This window comes from Oncorhynchus masou, chromosome 18, assembly GCF_036934945.1.
Source record: "Oncorhynchus masou masou isolate Uvic2021 chromosome 18, UVic_Omas_1.1, whole genome shotgun sequence".
Taxonomy (NCBI): domain Eukaryota; kingdom Metazoa; phylum Chordata; class Actinopteri; order Salmoniformes; family Salmonidae; genus Oncorhynchus; species Oncorhynchus masou.
Window position 1 is genome coordinate 8,550,089 of NC_088229.1, and position 16,026 is coordinate 8,566,114.

The window sequence follows — 16,026 nt, forward strand, 5'->3', positions numbered from 1 at the left end:
AAGTAGAATGCATTTTGAGAAAGAACATCAAAAAGAGCTTGAAATTCAAGCGTTGTGCATGAATTGTAGCCAACAGATTATGATGCAATATAATACAAGATATTCATAGATATCCCCCACATTCCCTGAATTTAATCACAAAGAATTACTGTTACATTGACATTAATCCGGCCAGTTGGGTCTAAAATAATATCATCTGTAAAACAAAGTGGAAAAAAAACGAGGGCACCAATACATTTCCTCGGGCGCATTTAGCCATTTGGCACCGAACATAACAAAACGCCTTCATGTTTGTTTAATGTGCCTTGCGTAAAATGCTCTCTATATCCCAGCCCGAATTAGTCATCTGCTTGTTTTTGTAACAAAATGAAAGAGGATTTAAATGGTTAATTGTAGCGACAGGAATCACACGTGATTGAATTCTTGGCGGATCATATCAGCCCACTGTCCCGCTTGGTCCTCCCTGTTTCACGGGTCTTTGTTCATGATCTCCTAAATCCCACCCACTTGAAACGAAGAAAAGAGTAAGAAAAAACTCGCGCTCGCACAGAAACCTTGCTTTCACTGTAACCGGGACCAGAGTAGAGTCGTTAAAGTGCATCCCGGACTGACCTCATGATGGAGGCGGACAGTTGTTTATCTTTCTCTTCGCAGCCAAACCGGACAACACTGAATAACTCTCCCGGTTTGGATCAGAATAGTTCAGGAGGTTCGTTCCTTCCCTGCGATGAACTACAGAAAAGTACACATCTTCCTCTCGCTCACCGTCTGAGTCTCCGGGATCAGGGTGACTACTACAGCTCAAGCTCCATGGGACGGTTTAACGACGGCGCGCCCGCGGACTTTACGCACGGGGCAGCCTCCACGAATCCTCGCGCCGTGCCCAACAAACACAGCAAATACATGGAAAATATTAATCAGGACCAAAAGGTTTTATCAGTAAGCGGGAAGGGCTCGTTTTATGACAATTACTCGGAGGGTAAGTGGAGTTTTTATTAAAATAATCGAAATCACGGCCATCAGTGTGTGAGGCTACGAAAATAGTAATAATTATCATAATAATCGTTAATATTATTATAACGTAGGGCTATTTACCAAAATAATATAGGCCTAACTGAATAATGTCATGAGTCTATTGCCTGTGGAAACCGTTTGACTTATCAAACATTGGCAAAATCCATCGTGATAAAGATAATGGAGATCAACATTTCTGTAGCCAGCTACCTCAAATTGTTTCAAGTTTGACTTTATAGTGTGGTGACTCTGATAAATATATTTTCAGAGTTTCTTTGGCGCTGCACAGCCTGCGAAGGCCTTGGACAAAAACGTCTCCAATGATCGTAATTCATTTTCACTAAATGTCTGATTTTAATTGTTCACCTACAATTGTATTACTATTCAGCTTGTTTGAATAAATGATGATAGTGTTCCAAAGTGTTCCACAGCAGGCCCGGATCAAAGAAATCTCCCCCAAAACGGAATTATTTTGTAGTTTAGATCTGAATGCTGCTACGGTTTACTTAGTCCACATATGATAATACTCGAATAACATATTGAATTAGGCATATATTTTGTTCCTTGCGAGCTCTTTTTCAGAACTTAATTATTTTTTTGGTGCACATAATTTCCCCAATGTTGCCTATAAAATGTTAATAAAATGTTGAAACACATATATAGGGCCATGGCATGTTATAACCCTAGACGACTACAAAATGATATAGCCCACGTAATTGTCTAGGCCTACTCAAATGAATGTGCAACTATATCTAAAAACGTATTTTAGCCTTTAGGCTACCTTAGTTTTGTCACCAAATGTAGGCTATCAAAATGTAAAAATCACTTGGTAAAAGTGGACGCACATCACTGGTGATAAATATGTCATCGGGTTTTATCTGCACTTGACACTGGTAGTCACAATTAGTTGTGATGTAAAGTGCGAGCGGGCCAAAGGTCAGAAAGTGACTGAGCCGTCTAGGTGCGTGATTACGGCGTCCGTGCAGGAAGCTTCCACCGGTGCGGTATAAACACATCAATCCCGTGCAGCCTTCACAAAATACATTCATACATTTAAATAATAATACTAATTCAGCTAAAGTTTATTTGAAATTGATCATGTTTCTTATCTGAAAGTTCTGTTTGTGTTTCTGAATAGCTAAGTGAAGTTGCACATATCCCAATTAGATTCTCATGATGTCCTTTTATGCAAAATTTGACTCCGTGTCATTTTGTTGTTTACGTCAAACTTTTCAGATTACATTTTCTTTTTCAATATCATCACATTTAACCACATTAGAACATTCTCAAAATAATTGTAAAATATATTCAATTCATTAATACCATTGAATTCAAAATTAGAACTAGATTAACGTAAAGATATAAAAACTGAAATTGCAAATGAGATAAAACTTTTGCCAGCTCAGATGTTTTGATAATGTAATGTGAGATTTGATCAACAACAAAAATAATCTTTGGCTTGAAGCATGCAACAATACAGCAGTCCAAGTTTGAAACACTTGATTAAACTTGTATAATATCCCATGAACTCAAGTCTTAGGATATGACATGGTTCTTCAGTGTTTTTTATTGGTTTTGAAATCCATCCTCTAAAGTTGCCAATGAAGGCATGTGAGTCCTGATAAGGACTTAGTGATGTGTGTGTTCAGAATAACATTCATATCAGTCTGATTCATGTTGTTGCCAAAGACAACCATATGATGGAGCAGAGAACCTCCATCTCGACAGTTTATCTTTATCTGAAATCTAGATAACAGGTCTGATGTCAAATTGACTGGATGATATTCTATTTCCATAGGATTTGACTGTGGTCTTGAATGATTTATTTTCTTAGATTCTTCAGATATTAGCAAACACAACCCACCCACGCACACTCACTTGACCCATACGCAGGCGTGCATACACACACAGGAACGCACACACTAGTGCGCATGCCGAGCACGCACGCACACACATGCACACAAAGTTTTTTTAAATTAAAAACACCTAAATGAAAGAGTTTATTAAAATTTTCCAAATAGGGGTTGTTGACTATATAATGCTGCGGTTCCTGAGACCCCCAAATATTGGTATGATTAGAATCCTTTTTTTGGGACAAGAGAATTCCATTTGTTGTCCGTCTGTGAACTCTAAAGCAGTTTAACCTGAGTGTTGGTTTTCTGGGTCAGATTTGAGTGGAGATGTGGTCCACATGACAGTTGCTTGCTGTCCAACATTCTGGGGCACAGTCAGACTCACACACCTTCAAAGGCAGACTAGTCTTCCTGTTTTGTCTATCGGTGCTTGGGAGGGGGGAGGGTTAGGGTTTAAGGATGGTAGAGCAGTGGGATGGTATACCACAGAGCATAAAAAATGTTATAGAAATAAATAGATATATTGAGCTAGGGGGATGATCAATTGATCAGGTATTCATAACCTGAGATCTCATGCATGTTGACACTTCTTGACCCTTCACAGTCAAAAAAATATAATTTACAAATGCAAAATGATTCAAAAGAAAACATTTTACATTTGTAAAAGTGCAATTACAAAAATGCAAAACTTGTTACTAACGCTTCAAGACTCCAATCTCATTATCTAATCTGCATAAGAAGTCCATTATAAAATACTGTCCAACCCAATCCAATGCTCCCGAAATTTTACATTTTTCATTTACAGAACAAGAGGCCAGGGAGGGAACAGCTGAAATTTCCACGTGACGTCAGTATATACTCACATTGGTCCATTTGGACTTTATCTCGACTGCACAGTTTTGTAATGCATTTCACATACTGTGCATCTCCAATTACACTGGACCATAGGGAGAGAGGATGTGGGCTCTTGGTAAAAGCCAGCGGTGGAGAAAAAAAAACAATTGTTATACTTGAGTAAAAGTAAAGATTCCTTCATAGAAAATGAATCAAGTAAAAGTGAAAGTCACCCAGTAAAATACTACTTGAGTTAAAAGTCTAACAGTATTTGGTTTTAAACATACTTGAGTATCAAAATGTAAATGAAATTGCCAAAATATACTTAAGTATCAAAAGTTTAAAAAATAATTTAAAATTCCTTATATTAAGCAAACCAGACGTCACACTTGTATTTTTTTTAAATGTATGGCTAGCCAGGGGCATGCGCCAACACTCAGACAACATTTATAAACAAAGGATTTGTGTTTTCGTGAGTCCACTCGATAAGAGGCAGTAGATGACCAGGGATGTTTTCTTGATTAGTGCGTGAATTGGACCATTTTCCTGTCCTGCTAAGCATTAAACATTTAAGGAGTACTTTAAGGTGTCAGGGAAAATGTATGGACTTTTTTTTAGGAATGTAAGGAAGTAAAATAAATAGTTGTCAAAAAATATAAATAGTAAAGTAAAGTACAGGCACCCCAAAAAAACTGCTTACGTAGTACTTTCAAGTATTTTTACTTAAATACTTTACACCACTGGTAAAAGCTACACTACAGAATGTCTGACGTCTTTTTGAATACTTATTCTTAGATTGTAAAATCTTAATAACCTCTTTCCAATCTCTTGGCATGATGAATTATAATGTGTGGTTGGATCTAAATAGACATCAGGGAGTTACATCCAAAATGGCATCCTTTTCCCTTTATAGTGCACTACATTTGACCAGAGTCCTAAGGGTCCCTATTCCCTATATAGTGCACTACTTTTGGCCAGAGTCCTAAGGGTCCCTATTCCCTATATAGTGCACTACTTTTGACCAGAGTCCTAAGGGTCCCTATTCCCTATATAGTGCACTACATTTGACCAGAGTCCTAAGGGTCCCTATTCCCTATATAGTGCACTGCATTTGACCAGAGTCCTAAGGGTCCCTATTCCCTATATAGTGCACTACATTTGACCAGAGTCCTAAGGGTCCCTATTCCCTATTTAGTGCACTACATTTGACCAGAGTCCTAAGGGTCCCGGTCAACAGTAATGCACTACATTGGGTAAAGGGTTTCCATTTTGTAGACGCAGGACAGGAATGTTGTGTTACGGTGAAAGAAAAGCCCTCTGTTTTGGGACAGAAATTGAATTAGGTTGATGTTAAATGACTGCTCTCAAATGGTCCCTGTGTGAGGCTTTAGGACATGTATATAACTTTAGGACACAGGGAGAGTGCAGATACTGAAGGAGAGTGATTCTCTTCTGGGACCACAGAGTTAGACATACTGGTACAAGGCAACAGTAAACATGTCGTCCCTACGAATGATCTGTGGATCTGTCTCCGTCCGTTGGTACGTTGCTACATTACAGTAATAGTTATTAAGTGAAATCTGTTAGTCACACGCTCGGGGGGGTCCCCCCCAACCCCCCCGAGCGTGTGACTAACAGATTTCACTTAATAACTATTACTGTAATGTAGCAACGTACTAACGGACGGAGACAGATCCACAGTCCCATCGCTGTTTTCATTGTGAGGGACAATTAACATGAACAATAACATCCATACATCTATCTACAGTCCAGTCATCCAAACACGCCCAGAGTAAAACATTATGGTACAGTCCAGTCAAACACACCCAGGGTAAAACATTATGGTACAGTCCAGTCATCCAAACACACCCAGAGTAAAACATTATGGTACAGTCCAGTCATCCAAACAGGCCCAGAGTAAAACATTATGGTACAGTCCAGTCATTCAAACACACCCAGAGTAAAACATTATGGTACAGTCCAGTCATCCAAACAGGCCCAGAGTAAAACATTATGGTACAGTCCAGTCATTCAAACACACCCAGAGTAAAACATTATGGTACAGTCCAGTCATCCAAACACGCCCAGAGTAAAACATTATGGTACAGTCCAGTCAAACACGCCCAGAGTAAAACATTATGGTACAGTCCAGTCATCCAAACACACCCAGAGTAAAACATTATGGTACAGTCCAGTCATCCAAACACACCCAGAGTAAAACATTATGGTACAGTCCAGTCATCCACTCATCATGGACTCCATAAGGTGTCGAAAGCGTTCCACAGAGATGCTGGTCCATGTTGACTCCATTGATGTTGACTCCATTGCTTCCCACAGTGTGAAGTTGGCTGGATGTCCTTTGGGTGGACCATTCTTGATACAAATGGGAAACTGTTGAGCGTGAAAAACCCAGCAGCGTTGCAATTCTAGACACAAACCGGTGCGCCTGGCACCTACTACCATAACCTGTTCAAAGGCACTTAAAATTATTGTCGTGCCCATTCACCTTCTGAATGGCACACATACACAATCCATGTCTCATTTGTCTCAAGGCTTAAAAATCCTTCTTTAACCTGTCTCTTCATCTACACTGGAGAGGATTCAACAAGTGACATCAATAAGGATCATAGCTTTCACCTGAATTCACTTGGTCGGTCTATGTCATGGAAAGAGCAGCTGTTGATGATGTTTTGTAGACTCAGTGTAGATTGCCATTTCATTGGTTTGTTATTTTATACACACAATCGTACTTTCTATCAAATATGGGTCAAATGGGGTCGAATTTCTAACTTCCTAAATGGTTTAATACATTTGGGACTCACACATCAGAGTTTGTTTTCTGCTCAGTGATTCAAGACCTTCATTTAAGGAAGGGTGTTGACAGCGAATCAAAACAAACCATGTTGCAGTAGGCTGGAATGTTGTGTCTGGTCAAATCTGACTAAACCATCATTTATTTCTGACTAAAGTTGATTTCCAACACTATCTCATTTGTTCATGTAGTGAAACGATACCACAAGCAGATCACTTTAGTGTTTTAACATAATACTACAGTTACCTCTCATGTCGACGTTTCTCATCAGGCCTTCATACCTCGTATTGGGGGAGGAGGAGCTGGGAGACCCCTGAGACAACATGGGGAGGTTCTCGTTCAGATCTTAGTCATATCTACCGGAGAAAAGACAAGCCTGCGTGGCTGCATCCCGTTTATTCTTTTCGAGAATGTTACGTTGCTGCCTCTTACAGTGGATGTTAATGAATTCAGTTTATTATTATGGAGAATATTGCCAGTGGACATTAATGAACCACCTCTAGTCAGCCTCAGGTTGGTGGTGTAATCTGAGCATCTCTGTGTGACAACATTACCATGGGTAGACATCTGAGCCTTGCTTAAACACAGAAATGTACTTTGCGCGCACACACACACACACACACACACACACACACGCACACGCGCACACGCACACGCACACCCACACACCCACATAGACACACACACACACACACACACACACACACACACACACACACACACACACACACACACACACACACACACACACACACACACACACACACACACACTTTGTTTTGAACATGTAACCACCATTTCTCTTTCACCTCCCTGTATGCTCCTCCCTCAGCCAGAGAGAAGGCGGGTCCCAAGCCCATGGGCTATCCCGTGATTGGCTCAGACTGCTGCATCAAGCTGAAGGAGCCAACCAATGGTCTCCAACCAGGGGACTCCATAGCAGACTCCATCGACCTATCGGGCAAGAACAAAAAACGTCGTAACCGTACCACGTTCAGTACCTTCCAGTTGGAGGAGCTGGAGAAAGTGTTTCAGAAGACTCACTACCCTGACGTTTACGCCCGGGAACAGCTGGCCCTCAGGACCGAACTCACAGAGGCCCGTGTACAGGTAGAAAAATGTCACTCTATTCAGAAAATACAATGTCCCCTCTACCCTGCTGCTACAGTAGCTAACAGAGTTTGCAATAGTATTAGATATTTGTCACCCCCTCCTGATGAATCAATATCCCAGGGCCTATTTCTATGTTCTATTGTAACAAATTGAAGCCAAATTCTTTCAGGCAGGTAGGAACATGGCAAGGCAGGGATCCTATATAATGGTAGAGAAAAATCATCTCTCCAATCTCTCCCTTAGTCTCTCTCTTGATTCGTCAGGTGTGGTTCCAGAACCGCCGGGCCAAGTGGAGGAAGAGGGAACGCTACGGGAAGATCCAGGAGGTGCGAAACCACTTTGCTGCTACGTATGATATATCTACGTACCAGGTACACCCTAGATAACATACACCTCCCTCCAATAGGTACTAGATAACATACACCTCCCTCCAATAGGTACTAGATAACATACACCCTGACACATAGATCTTTGGTCACGACATACGATATCTCCCTCCTGCCTCCCTCCAATAGGTACTAGATAACATACACCCTGACACATAGATCTTTGGTCACGACATACGATATCTCCCTCCTGCCTCCCTCCAATAGGTACTAGATAACATACACCCTGACACATAGATCTTTGGTCACGACATACGATATCTCCTCCTGCCTCCCTCCAATATGTACTAGATAACATACACCCTGACACATAGATCTTTGGTCACGACATACGATATCTCCCTCCTGCCTCCCTCCAATAGGTACTAGATAACATACACCCTGACAAATAGATCTTTGGTCACGACATACGATATCTCCTCCTGCCTCCCTTCAATATGTACTAGATAACATACACCCTGACACATAGATCTTTGGTCACGACATACGATATCTCCTCCTGCCTCCCTCCAATATGTACTAGATAACATACACCCTGACACATAGATCTTTGGTCACGACATATGATATCTCCCTCCTGCCTCCCTCCAATAGGTACTAGATAACATACACCCTGACACATAGATCTTTGGTCACGACATACGATATCTCCTCCTGCCTCCCTCCAATATGTACTAGATAACATACACCCTGACACATAGATCTTTGGTCATGACATACGATATCTCCCTCCTGCTTCCCTCCAATAGGTACTAGATAACATACACCCTGACACATAGATCTTTGGTCACGACATACGATATCTCCCTCCTGCCTCCCTCCAATAGGTACTAGATAACATACACCCTGACACATAGATCTTTGGTCACGACATATGATATCTCCCTCCTGCCTCCCTCCAATAGGTACTAGATAACATACACCCTGACACATAGATCTTTGGTCACGACATACGATATCTCCCTCCTGCCTCCCTCCAATAGGTACTAGATAACATACACCCTGACACATAGATCTTTGGTCACGACATACGATATCTCCTCCTGCCTCCCTCCAATAGGTACTAGATAACATACACCCTGACACATAGATCTTTGGTCACGACATACGATATCTCCTCCTGCCTCCCTCCAATAGGTACTAGATAACATACACCCTGACACATAGATCTTTGGTCACGACATATGATATCTCCCTCCTGCCTCCCTCCAATAGGTACTAGATAACATACACCCTGACACATAGATCTTTGGTCATGACATATGATATCTCCCTCCTGCCTCCCTCCAATAGGTACTAGATAACATACACCCTGACACATAGATCTTTGGTCATGACATATGATATCTCCCTCCTGCCTCCCTCCAATAGGTACTAGATAACATACACCCTGACACATAGATCATAGTGGTCACTAGCTATAACCCTTCTATCATTATCATCACAGACTAATTAGAATCCTTTAAACCAATCAATAATGATATAGACCCATACATTGAATTACCAAGCATTGGCATTTAAATTTCAAATAGCATGATGGGAATCACCTTTATGCAGCCTATCAGTGGAGCGTCGTCATTGGTCTCTAATCAGACTGCTCTCTTCCTTTGTAGATGCAGAGCAACCTGTGGCCAGGTGCAGGAGGGGGGTCCGGTGGGGGCTGTGTCCTGGGCCCTGACACCATGTCTTCCTCCTGTATGAGCCCTTACCCCCATCCCCACAGCAACCTCCCCTCTGTGGGCTTTATGGGCATGCCCCCGTCTTCCAGCCACCCACACCACCCTCACCATCACCCCCAACACCACCCTGGCATCAACGGTCTCTACTCCCTCCACAGCTTCCCTGGGGCCCTCGGGGGCCACTCCTTTGAGCCGGGGCCCGAGACAGAGTATAAGTCATCCAGTCTGTTGGCCATGCGGATGAAGGCTAAGGACCCTGGGAGTCTTCTATCCAGGCCTACATGACCACCACAGTGTCAGGGTCAGATCCCTACTATGTATTGACTGAGCTAATGCATTCACACACACATTCAAACTCAATCTTGTATACTAGCAACCCGATGGATAGTTATGGCCACATGTATTTGTGTTCCTGCATGTTGAAATGACAGCAGAAGTCAAAACTCTACACGCACGCACGCACACACACACACACACGTATAATTAACCTTGTGGGGACACATAATTCAGTCCCATTCATAATCCTATTTTCCTTAACCCCAAAACCTAACCTTAACCCCAAACTAACCCTAGCTCCTAACCCTGGTCGAAAACTAGCTCCTAACCCTGGTCAAATACTAGCTTCCACCCCTGGTCAAATACTAGCTCCCAACCCGAAAACTAACCCTCGCTCCTAACGCTAAACCAAATACTAACCCTAACACTGATTGGCTCAAACCCAGTTTGTAAAAATGTTGATTGATTTAAAATATTCCTGTGGGGACTTCTGGTTCCCACAAGTATAGTTAAACACACACACACACTTTCAACATACACCTACGCTACTTTCCTCCAAATAATGTAACATTGCCGTAAACTCACAGACTTCAGACCGTGACAGGACCGACCATTTGTTTGAGTTTGTTAGGCCACCATCAGGCACAAAACCTGCCATTTTGCAGACATTTTTATTGAATCCAGATTTGAGCATTATCACAAACATAGTGAGACCAACGAATATAAAAACAATATTATTTAAATATGTAAGATGTAGATGTTAATAAAGTACAGTACCAGTCAAACGTTTGGACACACCTACTCAATTCAAGGGTTTTTCTTTATTTTTACTATTTTCTACATTGCAGAATAATAGTGAAGATATCAAAACTATGAAATAACACATATGGAATCATGTAGTAACCAAAAAAGTGTTAAACAAATCTAAATATATTTTATATTTGAGATTCTTCAAAGACCCCCCACCCTTTGCCTTGATGACAGCTTTGCACACTCTTGGCATTCTCTCAACCAGCTTCATGAGGTAGTCACCTGGAAATCATTTCAATTAACAGGTGTGCCTTGTTAAAAGTTAATTTGTGGAATTTCTTTCCTTCTTAATGCATTTAAGCCAATCAGTTGTGTTGTAACAAGGTAGTGTGGTATACAGAAGATAGCCCTATTTTGGTAAAAGACCAAGTCCATATTATGGAAAGAACAGCGCAAAGAGAAACAAAAGTCCATCATCACTTTAATAAGACATGAAGGTCAGTCAATCCAGAAAATGTCAAGAACTTTGAACGTTTCTTCAAGTGCAGAGTCGCAAAAACCATCAAGCGCTATGATGAAACAGGCTCTCATGAGGACCGCCAAAGGAAAGGAAGACCCAGAGTTACCTCTGCTGCGGAGGATAAGTTCATTAGAGTTAGAAATTGCCTCAGAAATTGCGGCCCAAATAAATGCTTCAGAGTTCAAGTAACAGACACATCAACTTCAACTGTTCAGAGGAGACTGAATCAGGCCTTCATTTACATTTACATTTAAGTCATTTAGCAGACGCTCTTATGGTCGAATTTCTGCAAAGAAACCACTACTAAAGGACATCAATAATAAGAAGAGACTTTCTTGGGCTAGGAAATAAGAGCAATGGACATTAGACCGGTGGAAATCTGTCCTTTGATTTGATGAGTCCAAATGTGAGATTTTTGGTTCCAACCACCGTCTCTTTGTGAGACGCAGAGTAGGTGAACGGATCATCTCCGCATGTGTGGTTCCCACCATGAAGCATGGAGGAGGAGGTGTGATGGTGTGGAGGAGGTTTGCTGATGACACTGTCTGTGATTTATTTAAAATTCAAGGCAGACTTAACCAGTGTGGCTACCACAGCATTCTGCAGTGATACACCATCCCATCTGGTTTGCGCTTAGTGGGTCTATCATTTGTTTTTCAACAGGACAAAGACCCAAAACACACCACCAGGCTGTGTTTTTTTAAACCTTTATTTTACTAGGCAAGTCAGTTAAGAACAAATTCTTATTTTCAATGACGGCCTAGGAACAGTGGGTTAACTGCCTGTTCAGGGGCAGAACGACAGATTTGTACCTTGTCAGCTTGGGGATTCGAACTTGCAACCTTTTGGTTGCTCTAACGCTCTAACCGCTAGGCTACCCTGCCACGCCGGGCTATTTGACCAAGGAGAGTGCTGGAGTGCTGCATCAGATGACCTGGCCTCCACAATCACCCGACCTCAAACCATTTGAGATGGTTTGGGATGAGTTGGACCACCAAGTGAAGGAAAAGCAGCCAACAAGTGCTCAGCTTATGTAGGAACTCCTTCAAGACTGTTGGAAAAGCATTCCTCATGAAGCTGGTTGAGAGAATGCAAAGAGTGTGCAAAACTGTCATCAAGGCAAAGGGTGGCTACTTTGAAGAATTTAAAATCTAAAATATATTTTTATAAGTTAAACACTTTTTTTGGTTACTACATGATTCCATATTTGTTATTTCATAGTATTGATGTCTATCATTCTACAATGTAGAAAATCGTAAAAAAAATAAAGAAAAATCCTTGATTGAGTAGGTGTGTCTAAACTTTTGACTGGTAATGTATGTGATGTATGTTGTACTTTATTGATCAACAATAAAGGGTTTCATTTGTTTACTGCCTCCAATCGTCTGAGGGAAAATGTTTCCGCTAATGTAGGTTATGGGCATAGGTAGATTTGAACAACTACTTTGGCTACAACCTTTACTGACTGTGGTGTGATCAGACTATACAACATCCAGGACTACAATAGCTGTCAGTCTGTTGAGGTGTGCTGTGGTGTGTGTGTGTGTGTGTGTGTGTGTGTGTGTGTGTGTGTGTGTGTGTGTGTGTGTGTGTGTGTGTGTGTGTGTGTGTGTGTGTGTGTGTGTGTGTGTGTGTGTGTGTGTGTGTGTGTGTGTGTGTGTGTGTGTGTGTGTGTGTAGAGCAGTATAGCTGCATAGCTGGCCTCACTTCAAGAGACCTTTGGCTGGCACCCCATGCATCAGTTTAAAGTGGCAGGTCCATTAATGAAAAAGTAACTGAGCGACCGCACTAAGCCGCTGATGATGAAGTGTAGGGTGGCTATAGGGCCTCCTATAGTCCCTACTCTGCATCGAAAAGGCAGGGTTTTTGCTAAAACAGTAAAATAATCTTGCAGCAACAATTATAATTAATGAACATTTTGTAGATATACAGTCTTTTCCGTGAAAGAAGTCTGACATGTCAAAGTCCAAATGATAAAACTTCAGAAGTCGTTTTTTAAACCTTAAATACACAACAAGTTTTACATTTACTGCTTTGCAGAATATTTCTCACGCAACAGGGTGATCAAATTAATATCCAGCATTTCACGTCTGTCAAATAAGGGATGAGCTATACAGAGCCTTCAGAAAGTATTCACACCCCTTGACTTTTTCCACATTTTGTTGTGTTACAGCCTGAATTTAAAATTGATTTTGATGTAGATTTCTTTTGGTCACTGTCCTACAAACAATACCCTATAATGATTTTTTTTTTTGGCAAATTAATAATAAATGAAAAGCTGGGTTTGTTAGCGCAAACCTAAATAAATTCAGGAGTAAAAAAGTTACATACAGTAATAAGTTGCATGGACTCTGTGTGCAAAAATAATGTTTAACATGATTATCTGTAACGTCCCTCGGTCGATCTGTGAATTTCAAACACAGATTCAACCACAAAGACCAGGCAGGTTTTCCAATGCTTTGCGAAGAAGGGCACCTATTGGTAGATGGGTAAAAAAAAATAGCTGGCATTGAATACCCCCTTTGAGCATGGTGAAGTTATTTATTACACTTCAGGTGGTGTGTCAATACACCCAGTCACTACAAAGATACAGGCATCCATCCTAACTGAGTTCCCGGAAAGGAAGGAAACAGCTCAGGGATTTCACCATGAGGCCAATGGTGACTTTAAAACAGTTTATAGAGTTTAATGGCTGTGAAAGGAGAAAAGTGAGGATGGATCAACAACATTGTAGTTACTCTACAATACCAACATAAATGACAGAGTGATAAGAAGGAAGCCTGTGGAGACTAAAAATATTCCAAAACATGCATCTTGTTTCCAATAAGGGACTAAAGTAGTACTGCAGAAAATGTGGCAAAGTCATTTTTTGTTGTTGTCCTGAATACAAAGTGTTATGTTTGGGTGCAAAAACCTAAAACACAAGGCCAAATCTACACTATAGTTTCTACCAAGAAGCCAGTGAATGTTCCTGAGTGGCTATTTTGACTTAAATATACTTGAAAATCTAATGGCAAGACTTGACAATGACTGTCTAGCAATGATCAACAACTAATTTGACAGAGTTTGAAGAATAAAACTTTTTTTTTTAAATGTGCAAATGTTACATAATCCAGGTGTGAATTATAAGACTCACAGTCATAATCACTGCCAAAGGTGCTTATATAAAGTCATGACTCAGGGATGTACAGTGCATTCCGAAAGTATTCAGACCCCTTGACATTTCCCCCCATTTTGTTACATTACAGCCTTATTCTAAAATGGATTAAATAAAAAAAATGTCCTCATCAATCTACACACAATACCCCATAATGACAAAGCGAAAACAGGTTTTTAGAAATGTTTGATAATTTATTAAAAATAAATAACAGAAATACCTTATTTACATAAATATTCAGACCCTGCGCTATAAGACTCGAAATTGAGTTCAGATGCATCCTGTTTCCATTGATCATCCTTGAAATGTTTCAACAACAGGATTGGAGTTCACCTGCGGTAAATTCAATTGTTTGGACATGATTTGGAAAGGCACACGCCTGTCTATATAAGGTCCCACAGTTGACAGTGCATGTCAGAGCAAAAACCAAGCCATGAGGTAAAAGGAATTGTCCTTAGAGCTCCGAGCCAGAATTGTATCAAGGCACAGATGTGGGGAAGGGTACCAAAAAATGTCTGCAGCATTGAAGGTCACACAATGGCCTTTATCATTCTTAAATGGAACAAGTTTAGAACCACCAAGACTTAATAGAGCTGGCCGCCTGGCCAAACTGAGCAATCGGGGGGGAAGGGTCTTGGTCAGGGAGGTGACCAAGAACACGATGGTCACTCTGAGAGTCCTTCTGTGTGGATGGGAGAACTTTCAGATGGACAACCATCTCTGCAGCACTCCACCAATCAGGCCTTTATGGTAGAAAGGCCAGACGGAAGCCACTAGGCACATGACAGCCCGCTTGATGTTTGCCAAAAGGCACCTAAAGACTCTCAGACCATTAGAAACAAGATTCTCTGGTCTGATGAAACCAAGATTGAACTCTTTGGCCTGAATGTCAAGCATCACGTCTGGAGGAAACCTGGAATCATCCCTAAGGTGAAGCATGGTGGTGGCAGCATCATGCTGTAGGGAGGTTTTTAAGCGGCAGGGACTGGGAGACTAGTCAGGATCGAGGGAAAGATGAACGGAGCAAAGTACAGAAAGGTTCACCTTCCACCAGGACAACGACCCTAAGCACACAGCCAAAACAATGCAGGATTGGCTTCATGACAAGTTTCTTAATGTCCTTGATTCTGGACTTGAACCCGATCAAACATCTCTGGAGAGACCTGAAAATAACTGTGGAGAGACCTGAAAATAACTGTGCAGTGACGCTCCCCATCCAACATGACAAAGAGTGGATCTGCAAAGAAGAATGGGAGAAACTCCCCAAATACAGGTGTGCCCAGCATATAGTGTCATACCCAAGAAGACTTGAGGCTGTAATCACTGCCAAAAGTTTTTAAACAAATTACTGAGTAAAGGTCTGAATACTTGATATTTCAGTTTTTTTCTAATAAATTTGCAAACATTTTGAAAATGTGTTTTTGCTTTGTCATTATGGGATATCATGTGTAGGTTGATGAGGGGGGGGGCGATTTAATCAATTTTAGAATAAGGCTGTAACATAACAAAATGTGGAAAAAGTTAAGGGGTCTGAATACTTTCTGAATGCACTGTGTGAGATAGCACATTTATTGAAAATTAAATACAGAACTAACATTTCTAAATGCATGTTTTCAATAATTCATTATGGGG

General features: G+C 41.1%; 1 protein-coding gene across 1 annotated transcript; it reads left to right on the forward strand.

Moving 5' to 3' along the window:
- The first annotated feature begins 577 nt into the window (after positions 1-577).
- Positions 578-10,517, forward strand: LOC135503631 (homeobox protein aristaless-like 3). Its single transcript, XM_064921787.1, has 4 exons — positions 578-979; positions 7,346-7,623; positions 7,890-7,997; positions 9,626-10,517. Exons 1-4 carry the CDS (start codon positions 616-618, stop codon positions 9,974-9,976), a joined length of 1,101 nt encoding a protein of 366 aa, XP_064777859.1. The 5' UTR covers positions 578-615; the 3' UTR covers positions 9,977-10,517.
- The last annotated feature ends 5,509 nt before the right edge of the window (positions 10,518-16,026 follow it).